The sequence below is a fragment of the Panulirus ornatus genome, chromosome 53 (genome assembly GCF_036320965.1).
Source record: "Panulirus ornatus isolate Po-2019 chromosome 53, ASM3632096v1, whole genome shotgun sequence".
Classification (NCBI taxonomy): domain Eukaryota; kingdom Metazoa; phylum Arthropoda; class Malacostraca; order Decapoda; family Palinuridae; genus Panulirus; species Panulirus ornatus.
In genome coordinates this window covers 13,118,708-13,136,066 of record NC_092276.1, presented here as the reverse complement: position 1 = coordinate 13,136,066, position 17,359 = coordinate 13,118,708, and the positions used below count along the sequence as shown (strand labels likewise).

Sequence of the window (17,359 nt, the reverse complement as noted above, 5' to 3'; positions counted from 1 at the left end):
CTATACATTTCAACGTATACAAATATATACATATACAGACATATACGCATATATACATATGTACATAATTCATACTTGCTGACTTTATTCATTGTCGTCGCTACCCCGCCACACATGATAACAACCCCCTCCCCCAGCACGTGCGCGAGGTAGCGATAGGAAAAGACAACAAAGGCTGCATTCGTACACACTCAATCTCTAACTGTCATGTATAATGCACCCAAACCACAGCTCCCTTTTCACATCCAGGTTTCACCAAAATTTCCATTGTTTACCCCAAACGCTTCACATGCCCTGGTGCAATCCACTGACAGCATGTCGACCCTGGTATAACAACGTCGTTCCATTCACTCTATTCCTTGCACGCCTTTCACCCTCCTGCATGTTAAGGCCCCGACCAATCAAAATCTTCTTCACTCCATATTTCCACCTCCAATTTGGTCTTCACTTCTCCTCGTTCCCTCTACCTCTGACACATAATCCTATTTGTCAATTTTTTCTCACTCATTCTCTCCATGTGACCAAACCACTTCAACACCCCCTCTTCTACTTTCTCAACCACACTCTTTTTATTACCACACATCTCTCTTACCCTTTCATCACATGCTCGATCAAACCACCTCACACCACATATTGCCCTCAAACATCTCATTTCCAACACATCCACCCTCTTTCGCACAACCCTATCTATAGCCCACGCCTCGCACCCAAATAACATTGTTGGAACCACTATTCCTTCAAACATACCCAGTTCGGCTTTCCGAGATAATGTTATCGCCTTCCACGCCTTTTTCAACGCTCCCAGAGCTTTTCCCTCTCCCCCACCCTGTGACTTACTTCCGCTTCCATGGTTCCTTCCGCTGCCAAATGAACTCAGAGATATCTAAAACACTTCACTTCCTCCAGTTTTTCTCCATTCAAACTTACCTTCCAATTGACTTGTCCCTCAACCCTATTGTACCTAATAACCTTTCTCTTATTCACATTTACTCTCAGCTTTCTTCTTTCACACACTTTACCAAACTCAGTCACCAACCTTTGCAGTTTCTCACTCGAATCAGGCACCAGCGTTGTATCATTAGCGATCAACAACTGACTCACTTTCCAAACCCTCTCATCCACAGCAAACTGCATACTTGCCCCTCTCTCCAAAACTCTTGTAACCCCCAACAACCCCATCCATAAACAAATTAAACAACCATGGCGACATCACGCATCCCTGCCGCAAACCGACATTCACTGAAAACCAATCACTTTCCTCTCTTCCTACTCGTACACATGCCTTACATCCTCGATAAAAACTTTTCACTGCTTCTAGCAACTTGCCTCCCACACCATATATTCTTATTACCATCCACAGATCATCTCTATCAACTCTATCATATGCCTTCTCCAGATCCATAAATGCTACATACAAATCTATTTGTTTTTATAAGTATTTCTCACATACATTCTTCAAAGCAAACACCTGATCCACACATCCTCTACCACTTCTGAAACCACACTGCTCCTCCCCAGTCTGATGCTCTTTACATGCCTTCATCCTTTCAATCAATACCCTCCCATATAATTTCCCAGGAATACTCAACAAACTTATACCATGTTAATTTGAGCACTCACCTTTATCACCTTTGCCTTTGTACAAAGGCACTATGCATGCATTCCGCCAATCCTCAGGCACTTCAACATGAGCCATACATACATTGAATATCCTTACCAACCAGTCAACAACATAGTCACCTCCTTTTTTGATAAACTACACTGCAATGCCATCCTAACCCGCAGCCTTTCCGACTTTCATCTTCCGCAAAGCTTTCACTAGCTCTTCTCTGTTTACCAAATCATTCTCCCTAAACCTCTCACTTTGCACAGCATCGACAAAGAAACCCTATATCTGCCACTCTATCATCTAACACGTTCAACAAACCTTCAAAATACTCACTCCATCTCCTTCTCACATCACCACTACTTGCTATTACCTCCCCTTTAGCCCTCTTCACCGATGTTCCCATTTGTTCTCTTGTCTTACGCACTTTATTTACCTCCTTCCAAAACATCTTTTTTTTTTATCGTTCCTGAAAATCTAATGAACACGTTTTACCATATTTACATGTGACATTGTGAATGACTGTTTATAGTGTTGACGGCATCATATATTTCATTTATGTTTTCCTATTATACGGAGGAGAGAGAAAAGGCTGTAACGATAATAGTCACCAAAACACTGCCTACCTGATGGCCTCGCCGTAGTGAAACTTGGCGAGCTCGACGTTTCCAAGGTCCTTTTGCAGATTGGCGAAGTTGTAGTGCATCTTGGCGTTGTGGGGCAGCGCCCGCAGCCCCGCCCTGGACAACATAAATACACAACCACAGACGATGAAAGATGTATAAAGGAATAAACTGAGGAGAAGCTTTGTGTACATGAATTGTATAGAATGATGACCAAGCAAAGTATGATGGCGATAAATCTATGATGTCTTCAGTCAGGATACCATAACTTAATCATACTAATGACCATTTAGAAAGAATAACTGGAATATTAATAAGAAGCTAATCTATAATACGTTAGCAATGTAACAACTTGGTCAGGGTTCTTGACGAGTGACCATGAAGAGATAACATTGGCCATCTACGATGACAATTATTTTGTAACACTGGTTCACAGTCATGCATATTCTAGTGATTATATGTGTGTGTGTGTGTGTGTGTGTGTGTGTGTGTGTGTGTGTGTGTGTGTATGTGTGAAATGATCCTCTACAATTGTAGGGTCATTAGGCACTTCCACCATATGTAAATGTCGTTACCATTTTTACCATAATTTCCTCTTTAGTTATTTCGGAATTTCACCTTCAACCAGACTTCACTTACCACCCATTACAGTATATAACATGCAGCCACCAACAGTCACACTGATCACTTCTATTCACTATGACTATCAATCATTCACCATCAGTAACAATCATTCACCATTCACCATCAGCATCAATCCTTCTCCATCAGTAACATTCATTCACCATCAGTAACGATCATTCACCATTCACCATCAGCATCAATCCTTCACAATCAGTAACAATCATTCACCATCAGTAACGATCATTCACCATTCACCATCAGCATCAATCCTTCACAATCAGTAACAATCATTCACCATCAGTAACGATCATTCACCATTCACCATCAGCATCAATCCTTCACAATCAGTAACAATCATTCACCATCATGACTCGGGAGGCAGGCGGCAGGACTCACAAGAAGAGCGTCTCCCTGGACTGCCAGTCTCGGTTCCTCTGTAGCGTCCTGCAGGAGAAGGTCACCAGCAGCAGCAGGAGGCAGGGAGCCCTCAGTCGCCCCGCCCGCGCCAGTCCTACACTCACCAGCACAGTGTAGCCCAAGCTGGGGGAATAGAAGCAAACTTAGTTAACGTGGGGGAACAGGGGCACTGCCTAGTTAGTCAGGGGGAGCTGGACATCAGTTTAGTCCAAAGAAGCAAATGCGTGACTCAGTGTGGGCTGGCAAGAGCACACCTTGGTTAGTCTAAGTGAGCAGGAGCACCACTGATCACTTAGTGTAAGCACGGATTAGTTAGTCAAGGGGTACAATAGGCACGTTTTAGTTAATGTGGAGGATGTAAGGCATGTCTAAGTCAGTTTGAGGTTACAGGGGCACAGTTTAGTTAGACTAAAGGTACAGGGTCATGGCTTAGTTATGCTGGGGTACAGGGACACGTTTACTTAATCAAGAGATACGCACAGGGGTACGCCATAGCTAATTTGTAGGTTCAGAGTACGCTTTACGGAGTATTAGAATACTTGGTTGGTCTAGGCTTTTAGTTAGTGTGAGGGTGGGATAGTTTCTCTAGCTGAGAGCTAGATATTTGTATGAGGTGATGTTAACGTAAAACTGGGTTAGTTATTCTGGGAAATGGTTAGGTTATCTTGGGTCAAAAGGCAGGTAACACTAAGCTCCCACAAAGATAACTCAAAGTAACCCACATCTGGGGACACCCAGACAAAACTGAAGTAAAGATAGCTGTAAAGATGAAACAACCTCTGCGTCTGTCAGTGGCAAAACTTCATTAGTGTACATACTAAGGAAAGTGTGCACCTCTGTATGATTACTTAAACTGGGTGTCAGTAAGTGTGATTACAATTTGGTACAACGGGAGTGTTTTACAATCGAGGTACCTCGTCTGTTAACCTTGTATATATATGTATCATGCCTTTATTCCTATGCATGTACACACACACCCACACACAAAAAAACCGTCTATTCTATATGTTATTTCGGGATATCACAATTCTTTTAGTGACCTCCTGCCTCATTTCATCTCAATGGTGCTGGCGATAGAGTGTCTAACACATTTAGTGTTTTTCTCTTTCCCTTGCTTCCCTACCGCATTTTCACTTATCTTCTTTGGCAAATCACTTCTGTTTTATTCTATGTACTGTTATCCATTATGTCTTTACCTATATGTCGCCTTCTGCTCTGCGTCGTGTCATGTTGTCGCGCAGTGGTGTGGTATAGACTGATTTACTTGTGAACATTCAGTGCTCCTATATTTAGACGTCACGGCGATGACCTTGAGGCGATTTGCAGCCTCCTCATTTCTCGAGTGTGAGCGGCCTTTCCAATCTTACTTGGCTGACAGCATGTGGGCAAAGGAACCTAAAACAGTTGTAGCAGCATAGGAAAGACAGAATCTAGCTCAATCTTACGCTGTTTGACTACCATTATCAATAGGCCGGGCTCAATTCTCTAGCGCGCTGTAGTAGAATGTATGTGAGAAATACTCAGTAAAACAGATAGGTTTCTGCGTAGCACCTATTGATCTCGAGAAGGCATATGATACGGTGGATACAGATGCTTTGTGGAAGGTTGTAAGAGTATATAGTGTAGGAGGTAAATAGCTAGAAGCAGTGAAAAGTTTTTACTTAGGAAGTAAGAAGTAAGAAGAGAGGGAAGTGATTGGTTCCCAGCGAATGTCGGTTTACGGCAGAGGTGCGCGATGTCTCCATGGTTGTTCAATTTTCTTTTGGATGGGGTGGTTAGGGAGGTGAATGCAAGAGTTTTGGAGAGAGGGGCAAGTATGCAATCTGTTCTGGATGAGAGGGCTTGGGAAATGAATCAGTTGTTGTTCGCTAGATGATGCAGCGCTAGTGGCTGATTCGGTTGAGAAACTGCAAAAGTTGGTGACAGTGTTTGGTAAAGTGTATGAAAGAAGAAAGTTGAGAGTAAATGTGAATAAGAGTAGGGTTGAAGGACAAGTTAATTGGGAGGTAAGTTTGAATGGAGAAAACCTGGAGGAAGTAAAGTGTTTTTGATAACTTGGAGTGGACTTAGCAGCGGATGGAACCATGGAAGCGGAAGTGAGTCACAGGCTGGGGTAGAGAGAGCGAAGGTTCTGGGAGCGTTGAAGAATGTATGGAAGGCGAGAACATTATCTCGGAGAGCAAAAATGGGTATGTTTGGAGGAATAGTGGTTCCACCAATGTTATATGGTTGCGAAGAGTGGGCTATAGAAAGGGTTGTGCGGAGGAAGGTGGATGTGTTGGAAATGAAATGTATGAGGACAATGTGTGGTGTGAGGTGGTTTGATGGAGTAAGCAATGAAAGGATAAGAGAGATGAGTGGTAATAAAAAGAGTGTGATTGAGAAAGCAGAAGAGGGTGTGTTGAAATGGTTTGGACACATGGAGAGAATGAGTGAGTAAAGATTGATAAACTGAATGTATGTGTCAGAGGTGGAGGGAACGAGAAGTGGGAGACCAAATTGGAGCTGGAAAGATGGAGTGAAAAAGATTTTGAGCGATCGGGGCCTCAACATGCTGGAGGGTGAAAGGCGTGCAAAGAATAGAGGGAATTGGAACGATGTGGTATACGTGCTGTCAATGAACTGAACCTGGGCATGTGAAGCGTCTAGGGTAAACCATGGAAAGTTTCATGGGGCCTGGATATGGAAAGGGAGCTGTGGTTTAGGTGCATTATAGATGACGGCTAGAGACTGAGTGTGAACGAATGTGGCCTTTGTTGTCTTTTCCCAGTGCTCCCTCGCGCGCATGCAAGGGGAGGGGGTTGTCATTTCATGTGTGGCGGGTAGGCGACGAGAATGAATAAAGGCAGCAAGTATGAATTATCTACATATGTATATATGTATGTGTCTGTGTATGTATATATATGTATACGTTGAAATGTATAGGTATGTATATGTAGGTGTGTGGACGTGTATGTATATACATGTGTATGTGAGTGGGTTGGGCCATTCTTTCGTCTGTTTCCTTGCACTACCTCGCTAACGCAGGTGACAGCGACAAAGTCTTGCCGGCTTTAAACTTCCACAAAGCTTTCACTACTGCTTCTTTGTTTACCAAACCATTATCCCTGACCGTCTCACTTCGCACACTTCCTCGACCGAAACACCCTTATATCTGCCACTCTATCATCAAACACATTAAACAAATCTTCAAAATACTCACTCCATCTCCTCACGTCACCACTACTTGTTATTATCTCCCCATTTGCCCCCTTCGCCAATGTTCCCATTTGTTCTCGTGTCTTACGCACTTTATTTACCTCCTTGCAAAATATATTTTTGTTCTCCCTAAAATTCAATGATACTCTCTCACATCAACGCTCATTTGCCCTCTTTTCCACCTCTTGCACCTTTCTCTTGACCTTCTGCCTGTTTCTTTTATACATCTCCCAGTCATTAGCACTACCTCCCTGCAAAAATCTTACTTCTTCATCCCACCACTCCCGACACTTTCTAAGCTGCTCACCTTTCTCATGCTACAAGCAACATTTGCGCAAGCCATCGCTGCTTCCCTAAATACATCACATTCCTCCACCATTCCCCTTACGTCATTTGCATGCATAATGCCATTGTACAAGAGCAAAGGGGATAAAGGTGACCGTTCACATTACAAAGGTATAATTTTCTTGACTATTCCAGGGAAATTATGTGGGAGAGTATTGTTTGAGAGGGTAAAGGCATGTGCAGAGTATCAGATTGGAGAGAAGTGTGGTTTCAGAAGTGGTAGAGGATGCGTGGATCAGGTGTTTACTTTGAAAATTCTGTTTGAGAACATATGGATTTGTATGTAGCCTTTATAGACCTGGAGAAGGCATATGATAGAGTTGATAGAGATGCTTTGTCGAATGTATTAAGAATATATGGTGTGGGAGGTAAGTTCCTGGAAGCAGTGAAAAGTTTTTGTCAAAGTTGTCAGGTATTTGTACTAGTAGGAAGAAAAAAAATTAATGTCGTTTTGCGGCAGGGTCTAGTGATCTTTGCATGGTTGTTTGATTTGTTTATGGATGTGTTTGTTAGGGAGGTGAATGCAAGAGTTTTGGAGAGAGGTGAAAGTATGCAGTCTGATGTCGATGAGAGGGCTCGGGAAGTGAGTCAGTTGTTGTTCGCTGATGATACAGCGCTGGTTGTTGATTCGGGTGAGAAACTGATGAAATTGGTGACTGAGTTTGGTAAAGTGTGTGAAACAAGAAAGTTGAGAGTAAATGTGAATAAGAGGAAAGTTACTAGGTTCAGTAGGCTTGAGAGACAAGTTAATTGGGAGGTGAATTGGACTGGAGAAAAACTGGAGGATATAAAAGTGTTTTAGATATCTGTGAGTGGATTTAGCTGATAAGGGCTGATAACCATGAGAAGAAATGAATCACGACAAATTCTGACCGTATTGTTGTGAGCAAAACATCAGGGAACACTTAGATGTAAATCTCCCCTGAAGATGTAATATACACGAAAATATGCTTAGGATATATAGTGCTTCATTTGTATATATATATATATATATATATATACATATATATATATATATATATATATATATATATATATATATATATATATATATTATTTTTTTTATTATACTTTGTCGCTGTCTCCCGCGTTTGCGAGGTAGCGCAAGGAAACAGACGAAAGAAACGGCCCAACCCCCCCCCATACACATGTATATACATACGTCCACACACGCAAATATACACACCTACACAGCTTTCCATGGTTTACCCCAGACGCTTCACATGCCTTGATTCAATCCACTGACAGCACGTCAACCCCGGTATACCACATCGCTCCAATTCACTCTATTCCTTGCCCTCCTTTCACCCTCCTGCATGTTCAGGCCCCGATCACACAAAATCTTTTTCACTCCATCTTTCCACCTCCAATTTGGTCTCCCTCTTCTCCTCGTTCCCTCCACCTCCGACACATATATCCTCTTGGTCAATCTTTCCTCACTCATTCTCTCCATGTGCCCAAACCACTTCAAAACACCCTCTTCTGCTCTCTCAACCACGCTCTTTTTATTTCCACACATCTCTCTTACCCTTACGTTACTCACTCGATCAAACCACCTCACACCACACATTGTCCTCAAACATCTCATTTCCAGCACATCCATCCTCCTGCGCACAACTCTATCCATAGCCCACGCCTCGCAACCATACAACATTGTTGGAACCACTATTCCTTCAAACATACCCATTTTTGCTTTCCGAGATAATGTTCTCGACTTCCACACATTCTTCAAGGCCCCCAGAATTTTCGCCCCCTCCCCCACCCTATGATCCACTTCCGCTTCCATGGTTCCATCCGCTGCCAGATCCACTCCCAGATATCTAAAACACTTCACTTCCTCCAGTTTTTCTCCATTCAAACTCACCTCCCAATTGACTTGACCCTCAACCCTACTGTACCTAATAACCTTGCTCTTATTCACATTTACTCTTAACTTTCTTCTTCCACACACTTTACCAAACTCAGTCACCAGCTTCTGCAGTTTCTCACATGAATCAGCCACCAGCGCTGTATCATCAGCGAACAACAACTGACTCACTTCCCAAGCTCTCTCATCCCCAACAGACATCATACTTGCCCCTCTTTCCAAAACTCTTGAATTTACCTCCCTAACAACCCCATCCATAAACAAATTAAACAACCATGGAGACATCAACCACCCCTGCCGCAAACCTACATTCACTGAGAACCAATCACTTTCCTCTCTTCCTACACGTACACATGCCTTACATCATTAGATTTTTTTTTTTTTTTTTTCAATTTTCCAAAAGAAGGAACAGAGAATTGGGCCAGGTGAGGGTATTCCCTCAAAGGCCCAGTCCTCTGTTCTTAACGCTACCTCGCTAATGCGGGAAATGGCGAATAGTTTGAAAGAAATGAAAGAAATATATATATATATATATATATATATATATATATATATATATATATATATATATATATATATATATATATATATATATATATATATATTTTTTTTTTTTTTTTTTTTTTTATACTTTGTCGCTGTCTCCCGCGTTTGCGAGGTAGCGCAAGGAAACAGACGAAAGAAATGGCCCAACCCCCCCCCCCATACACATGTACATACACACGTCCACACACGCAAATATACATACCTACACAGCTTTCCATGGTTTACCCCAGACGCTTCACATGCCTTGCTTCAATCCACTGACAGCACGTCAACCCCTGTATACCACATGACTCCAATTCACTCTATTTCTTGCCCTCCTTTCACCCTCCTGCATGTTCAGGCCCCGATCACACAAAATCTTTTTCACTCCATCTTTCCACCTCCAATTTGGTCTCCCTCTTCTCCTCGTTCCCTCCACCTCCGACACATATATCCTCTTGGTCAATCTCTCCTCACTCATTCTCTCCATGTGCCCAAACCATTTCAAAACACCCTCTTCTGCTCTCTCAACCACGCTCTTTTTATTTCCACACATCTCTCTTACCCTTACGTTACTTACTCGATCAAACCACCTCACACCACACATTGTCCTCAAACATCTCATTTCCAGCACATCCATCCTCCTGCGCACATCTCTATCCATAGCCCACGCCTCGCAACCATACAACATTGTTGGAACCACTATTCCCTCAAACATACCCATTTTTGCTTTCCGAGATAATGTTCTCGACTTCCACACATTTTTCAAGGCTCCCAAAATTTTCGCCCCCTCCCCCACCCTATGATCCACTTCCGCTTCCATGGTTCCATCCGCTGACAGATCCACTCCCAGATATCTAAAACACTTCACTTCCTCCAGTTTTTCTCCATTCAAACTCACCTCCCAATTGACTTGACCCTCACCCCTACTGTACCTAATAACCTTGCTCTTATTCACATTTACTCTCAACTTTCTTCTTCCACACACTTTACCAAACTCAGTCACCAGCTTCTGCAGTTTCTCACATGAATCAGCCACCAGCGCTGTATCATCAGCGAACAACAACTGACTCACTTCCCAAGCTCTCTCATCCCCAACAGACTTCATACTTGCCCCTCTTTCCAGGACTCTTGCATTTACCTCCCTTACAACCCCATCCATAAACAAATTAAACAACCATGGAGACATCACACACCCCTGCCGCAAACCTACATTCACTGAGAACCAATCACTTTCCTCTCTTCCTACACGTACACATGCCTTACATCCTCGATAAAAACTTTTCACTGCTTCTAACAACTTGCCTCCCACACCGTATATTCTTAATACCTTCCACAGAGCATCTCTATCAACTCTATCATATGCCTTCTCCAGATCCATAAATGCTACATACAAATCCATTTGCTTTTCTAAGTATTTCTCACATACATTCTTCAAAGCAAACACCTGATCCACACATCCTCTACCACTTCTGAAACCGCACTGCTCTTCCCCAATCTGATGCTCTGTACATGCCTTCACCCTCTCAATCAATACCCTCCCATATAATTTACCAGGAATACTCAACAAACTTATACCTCTGTAATTTGAGCACTCACTCTTATCCCCTTTGCCTTTGTACAATGGCACTATGCACGCATTCCGCCAATCCTCAGGCACCTCACCATGAGTCATACATACATTAAATAACCTTACCAACCAGTCAACAATACAGTCACCCCCTTTCTTAATAAATTCCACTGCAATACCATCCAAACCTGCTGCCTTGCCGGCTTTCATCTTCCGCAAAGCTTTTACTACCTCTTCTCTGTTTACCAAATCATTTTCCCTAACCCTCTCACTTTGCACACCACCTCGACCAAAACACCCTATATCTGCCACTCTGTCATCAGACACATTCAACAAACCTTCAAAATACTCATTCCATCTCCTTCTCACATCACCGCTACTTGTTATCACTTCCCCATTTACGCCCTTCACTGAAGTTCCCATTTGCTCCCTTGTCTTACGCACCCTATTTACCTCCTTCCAGAACATCTTTTTATTCTCCCTAAAATTTACTGATAGTCTCTCACCCCAACTCTCATTTGCCCTTTTTTTCACCTCTTGCACCTTTCTCTTGACCTCCTGTCTCTTTCTTTTATACTTCTCCCACTCAATTGCATTTTTTCCCTGCAAACATCGTCCAAATGCCTCTCTCTTCTCTTTCACTAATACTCTTACTTCTTCATCCCACCACTCACTACCCTTTCTAAACAGCCCACCTCCCACTCTTCTCATAGCCAGAGGTTGAACCATTATGTGACATTCATCTTTTTTCATTCATTTCAAGCTAAAAGTTTGTTTTCTAAATTGTTTCTTACATTTTTCATATGTATATATATGTATGTGTGTGTGTGTGTGTGTATGTGCATATGTGTGTGTGTGTGTGTGTGTGTGTGTATATGTATATATATATGTATATTATCCCTGGGGATAGGGGTGAAAGAATACTTCCCACGTATTCCTCGCGTGTCGTAGAAAGCGACTAGAGGGGACGGGAGCGGGGGGCCGGAAATCCTCCCCTCCTTGTATTAACTTTCTAAAATGGGAAACAGAAGAAGGAGTCACGAGGGGAGTGATCATCCTCCTCGAAGGCTCAGAGTGGGGTGCCTAAATGTGTGTGGATGTAACCAAGATGTGAAAAAAGGAGAGATAGGTAGTATGTTTGAGGAAAGGAACCTGGATGTTTTGGCTCTGAGTGAAACGAAGCTCAAGGGTAAAGGGGAAGAGTGGTTTGGAAATGTCTGGGGAGTGAAGTCAGGGGTTAGTGAGAGGACAAGAGCAAGGGAAGGAGTAGCAATACTCCTGAAACAGGAGTTGTGGGAGTATGTGATAGAATGTAAGAAAGTAAATTCTCGATTAATATGGGTAAAATTGAAAGTTGATGGAGAGAGGTGGGTGATTATTGGTGCATATGCACCTGGGCATGAGAAGAAAGATCATGAGAGGCAAGTGTTTTGGGAGCAGCTAAATGAGTGTGTTAGCGGTTTTGATGCACGAGACCGGGTTATAGTGATGGGTGATTTGAATGCAAAGGTGAGTAATGTGGCAGTTGAGGGAATAATTGGTATGCATGGGGTGTTCAGTGTTGTAAATGGAAATGGTGAAGAGCTTGTAGATTTATGTGCTGAAAAAGGACTGATGATTGGGAATACCTGGTTTAAAAAGCGAGATATACATAAGTATACTTATGTAAGTAGGAGAGATGGCCAGAGAGCGTTATTGGATTACGTGTTAATTGACAGGCGTGCGAAAGAGAGACTTTTGGATGTTAATGTGCTGAGAGGTGCAACTGGAGGGATGTCTGATCATTATCTTGTGGAGGCTAAGGTGAAGATTAGTATGGGTTTTCAGAAAAGAGGAGTGAATGTTGTGGTGAAGAAGGTGGTGAGAGTAAGTGAGCTTGGGAAGGAGACCTGTGTGGGGAAGTACCAGGAGAGACTGTGTACAGAATGGAAAAAGGTGAGAACAATGGAAGTAAGGGGAGTGGGGGAGGAATGGGATGTATTTAGGGAATCAGTGATGGATTGCGCAAAAGATGCTTGTGGCATGAGATATATATATATATATATATATATATATATATATATATATATATATATATATATATATATATATATATATATATATTTTTTCTTTTTTCATTCAAACTATTCGCAATTTCCCACGTTAGCGAGGTAGCGTTAAGAACAGAGGACTGGGACTTTGAGGGAATATCCTCACGTGGCCCCCTTCTCTGTTCCTTCTTTTGGAAAATAATAATAAAAAAAAAAACGAAAGGAGAGGATTTCCAGCCCCTCGCTCCCTCCCCTTTTAGTCGCCTTCTACGACACGCAGGGAATACGTGGGAAGTATTCTTTCACCTCTAACCCCAGGGATAAAATATATATATATTTATTTATTTTTATTATACTTTGTCGCTGTCTCCCGCGTTTGCGAGGTAGCGCAAGGAAACAGACGAAAGAAATGGCCCAATCCCCCCCCCATACACATGTATATACATACGTCCACACACACAAATATACATACCTACACAGCTTTCCATGGTTTACCCCAGACGCTTCACATGCCTTGATTCAATCCACTGACAGCACGTCAACCCCGGTATACCACATCGCTCCAATTCACTCTATTCCTTGCCCTCCTTTCACCCTCCTGCATGTTCAGGCCCCGATCAAACAAAATCTTTTTCACTCCATCTTTCCACCTCCAATTTGGTCTCCCTCTTCTCCTCGTTCCCTCCACCTCAGACTCATATATCCTCTTGGTCAATCTTTCCTCACTCATTCTCTCCATGTGCCCAAACCACTTCAAAACACCCTCTTCTGCTCTCTCAACCACGCTCTTTTTATTTCCACACATCTCTCTTACCCTTACGTTACTCACTCGATCAAACCACCTCACATCACACATTGTCCTCAAACATCTCATTTCCAGCACATCCATCCTCCTGCGCACAACTCTATCCATAGCCCACGCCTCGCAACCATACAACATTGTTGGAACCACTATTCCTTCAAACATATCCATTTCTGCTTTCCAAGATAATGTTCTCGACTTCCACACATTCTTCAAGGCCCCCAGAATTTTCGCCCCCTCCCCCACCCTATGATCCACTTCCGCTTCCATGGTTCCATCCGCTGCCAGATCCACTCCCAGATATCTAAAACACTTCACCTCCTCCAGTTTTTCTCCATTCAAACTCACCTCCCAATTGACTTGACCCTCAACCCTACTGTACCTAATAACCTTGCTCTTATTCACATTTACTCTTAACTTTCTTCTTCCACACACTTTACCAAACTCAGTCATCAGCTTCTGCAGTTTCTCACATGAATCAGCCACCAGCGCAGGTTTACCATCAGAGAACAACAACTGACTCACTTCTCAAGCTCTCTCATCCCCAACAGACTTCATACTTGCCCCTCTTTCCAAAACTCTTGCATTTACCTCCCTAACAACCCCATCCATAAACAAATTAACCAACCATGGAGACATCACACACCCCTGCCGCAAACCTACATTCACTGAGAACCAATCACTTTCCTCTCTTCCTACACGTACACATGCCTTACATCCTCGATAAAAACTTTTCACTGCTTCTAACAACTTTCCTCCCACACCATATATTCTTAATACCTTCCACAGAGCATCTCTATCAACTCTATCATATGCCTTCTCCAGATCCATAAATGCTACATACAAATCCACTTGCTTTTCTAAGTATTTCTCACATACATTCTTCAAAGCAAACACCTAATCCACACATCCTCTAGCACTTCTGAAACCACACTGCTCTTCCCCAATCTGATGCTCTGTACATGCCTTCACCCTCTCAATCAATACCCTCCCATATAATTTACCAGGAATACTCAACAAACTTATATTTTTTTTTTTATTATACTTTGTCGCTGTCTCCCGCATTTGCGAGGTAGCGCAAGGAAACAGACGAAAGAAATGGCCCAACCCCCCCCATACACATGTATATACATACGTCCACACACGCAAATATACACACCTACACAGCTTTCCATGGTTTACCCCAGACGCTTCACATGCCTTGATTCAATCCACTGACAGCACGTCAACCCCGGTATACCACATCGTTCCAATTCACTCTATTCCTTGCCCTCCTTTCACCCTCCTGCATGTTCAGGCCCCGACCACACAAAATCTTTTTCACTCCATCTTTCCACCTCCAATTTGGTCTCCCTCTTCTCCTCGTTCCCTCCACCTCCGACACATATATCCTCTTGGTCAATCTTTCCTCACTCATTCTCTCCATGTGCCCAAACCACTTCAAAACACCCTCTTCTGCTCTCTCAGCCACGCTCTTTTTATTTCCACATATCTCTCTTACCCTTACGTTACTCACTCGATCAAACCACCTCACACCACACATTGTCCTCAAACATCTCATTTCCAGTACATCCATCCTCCTGCGCACAACTCTATCCATAGCCCACGCCTCGCAAGTATACAACATTGTTGGAACCACTATTCCTTCAAACATACCCATTTTTGCTTTCCGAGATAATGTTCTCGACTTCCACACATTCTTCAAAGCAAACACCTGATCCACACATCCTCTACCACTTCTGAAACCACACTGCTCTTCCCCAATCTGATGCTCTGTACATGCCTTCACCCTCTCAATCAATACCCTCCCATATAATTTACCAGGAATACTCAACAAACTTATACCTCTGTAATTTGAGCACTCACTCTTATCCCCTTTGCCTTTGTACAATGGCACTATGCACGCATTCCGCCAATCCTCAGGCACCTCACCATGAGTCATACATACATTAAATAACCTTACCAACCAGTCAACAATAGAGTCACCCCCTTTTTTAATAAATTCCACTGCAATACCATCCAAACCTGCTGCCTTGCTGGCTTTCATCTTCCGCAAAGCTTTCACTACCTCTTCTCTGTGTTTGCTTTGAAGAATGTATGTGAGAAATACTTAGAAAAGCAAATGGATTTGTATGTAGCGTTTATGGATCTGGAGAAGGCATATGATAGAGTTGATAGAGATGCTCTGTGGAAGGTATTAAGAATATATGGTGTAGGAGGAAAGTCGTTAGAAGCAGTGAAATGTTTTTATCGAGGATGTAAGGCATGTGTACGTGTAGGAAGAGAGGAAAGTGATTGGTTCTCAGTGAATGTATGTTTGCGGCAGGGGTGTGTGATGTCTCCATGGTTGTTTAATTTGTTTATGGATGTGGTTGTTAGGGAGGTAAATGCAAGAGTTTTGGAAAGAGGGGCAAGTATGAAGTCTGTTGGGGATGAGAGAGCTTGGGAAGTGAGTCAGTTGTTGTTCGCTGATGATACAGCGCTGGTGGCTGATTCATGTGAGAAACTGCAGAAGCTGGTGACTGAGTTTGGTAAAGTGTGTGGAAGAAGAAAGTTAAGAGTAAATGTGAATAAGAGCAAGGTTATTAGGTACAGTAGGGTTGAGGGTCAAGTCAATTGGGAGGTGAGTTTGAATGGAGAAAAACTGGAGGAAGTGAAGTGTTTTAGATATCTGGGAGTGGATCTGGTAGCGGATGGAACCATGGAAGCGGAAGTGGATCATAGGGTGGGGGAGGGGGCGAAAATTCTGGGGGCCTTGAAGAATGTGTGGAAGTCGAGAACATTATCTCGGAAAGCAAAAATGGGTATGTTTGAAGGAATAGTGGTTCCAACAATGTTGTATGGTTGCGAGGCGTGGGCTATGGATAGAGTTGTGCGCAGGAGGATGGATGTGCTGGAAATGAGATGTTTGAGGACAATGTGTGGTGTGAGGTGGTTTGATCGAGTGAGTAACGTAAGGGTAAGAGAGATGTGTGGAAATAAAAAGAGCGTGGTTGAGAGAGCAGAAGAGGGTGTTTTGAAGTGGTTTGGGCACATGGAGAGAATGAGTGAGGAAAGATTGACCAAGAGGATATATGTGTAGGAGGTGGAGGGAACGAGGAGAAGAGGGAGACCAAATTGGAGGTGGAAAGATGGAGTGAAAGAGATTTTGTGTGATCGGGGCCTGAACATGCAGGAGGGTGAAAGGAGGGCAAGGAATAGAGTGAATTGGATCGATGTGGTATACCGGGGTTGACGTGCTGTCAGTGGATTGAATCAAGGCATGTGAAGCGTCTGGGGTAAACCATGGAAAGCTGTGTAGGTATGTATATTTGCGTGTGTGGACGTATGTATATACATGTGTATTGGGGGGGGGGGGGGGGGCCATTTCTTTCGTCTGTTTCCTTGCGCTACCTCGCAAACGCGGGAGACAGCGACAAAGTATAATAAAAAAGAAAAAAAAAAATATATATATATATATATATATATATACACATATATATATATATATATATATATATATATATATATATATATATATATATATATATATATATATATATATATATATATATATATATATATATATATATATATATATATATATATATATATATATATATATATATATATATATGCATCTTTTTATTCTCCCTAAAATCTAATGATAACCTCTCACCCCAACTCTAATTTGCCCTCTTTTTCATCTCTTGCACCTTTCTCTTGACCTTCTGTCTCTTTCTTTTATACATCTCCCACTCAATTGCATTTTT

The 17,359-nt window shown here is 42.6% G+C and overlaps 1 protein-coding gene across 3 annotated transcripts in view; it reads right to left on the bottom strand.

Annotated features, from left to right (window-relative positions):
- Nucleotides 1-17,359, bottom strand: part of LOC139765242 (protein O-mannosyl-transferase TMTC1-like) — a 273,522-nt gene that overhangs the window by 88,569 nt on the left and 167,594 nt on the right. For all 3 annotated transcript variants that reach the window (XM_071692577.1, XM_071692578.1, XM_071692580.1), the window contains exons 10-11: nt 3,250-3,393; nt 2,233-2,346 (exon numbers count right to left, since the gene is read on the bottom strand). In XM_071692577.1, coding sequence (XP_071548678.1) covers nt 2,233-2,346; nt 3,250-3,393 — 258 coding nt within the window. The remainder of the gene's footprint in view (nt 1-2,232; nt 2,347-3,249; nt 3,394-17,359) is intronic.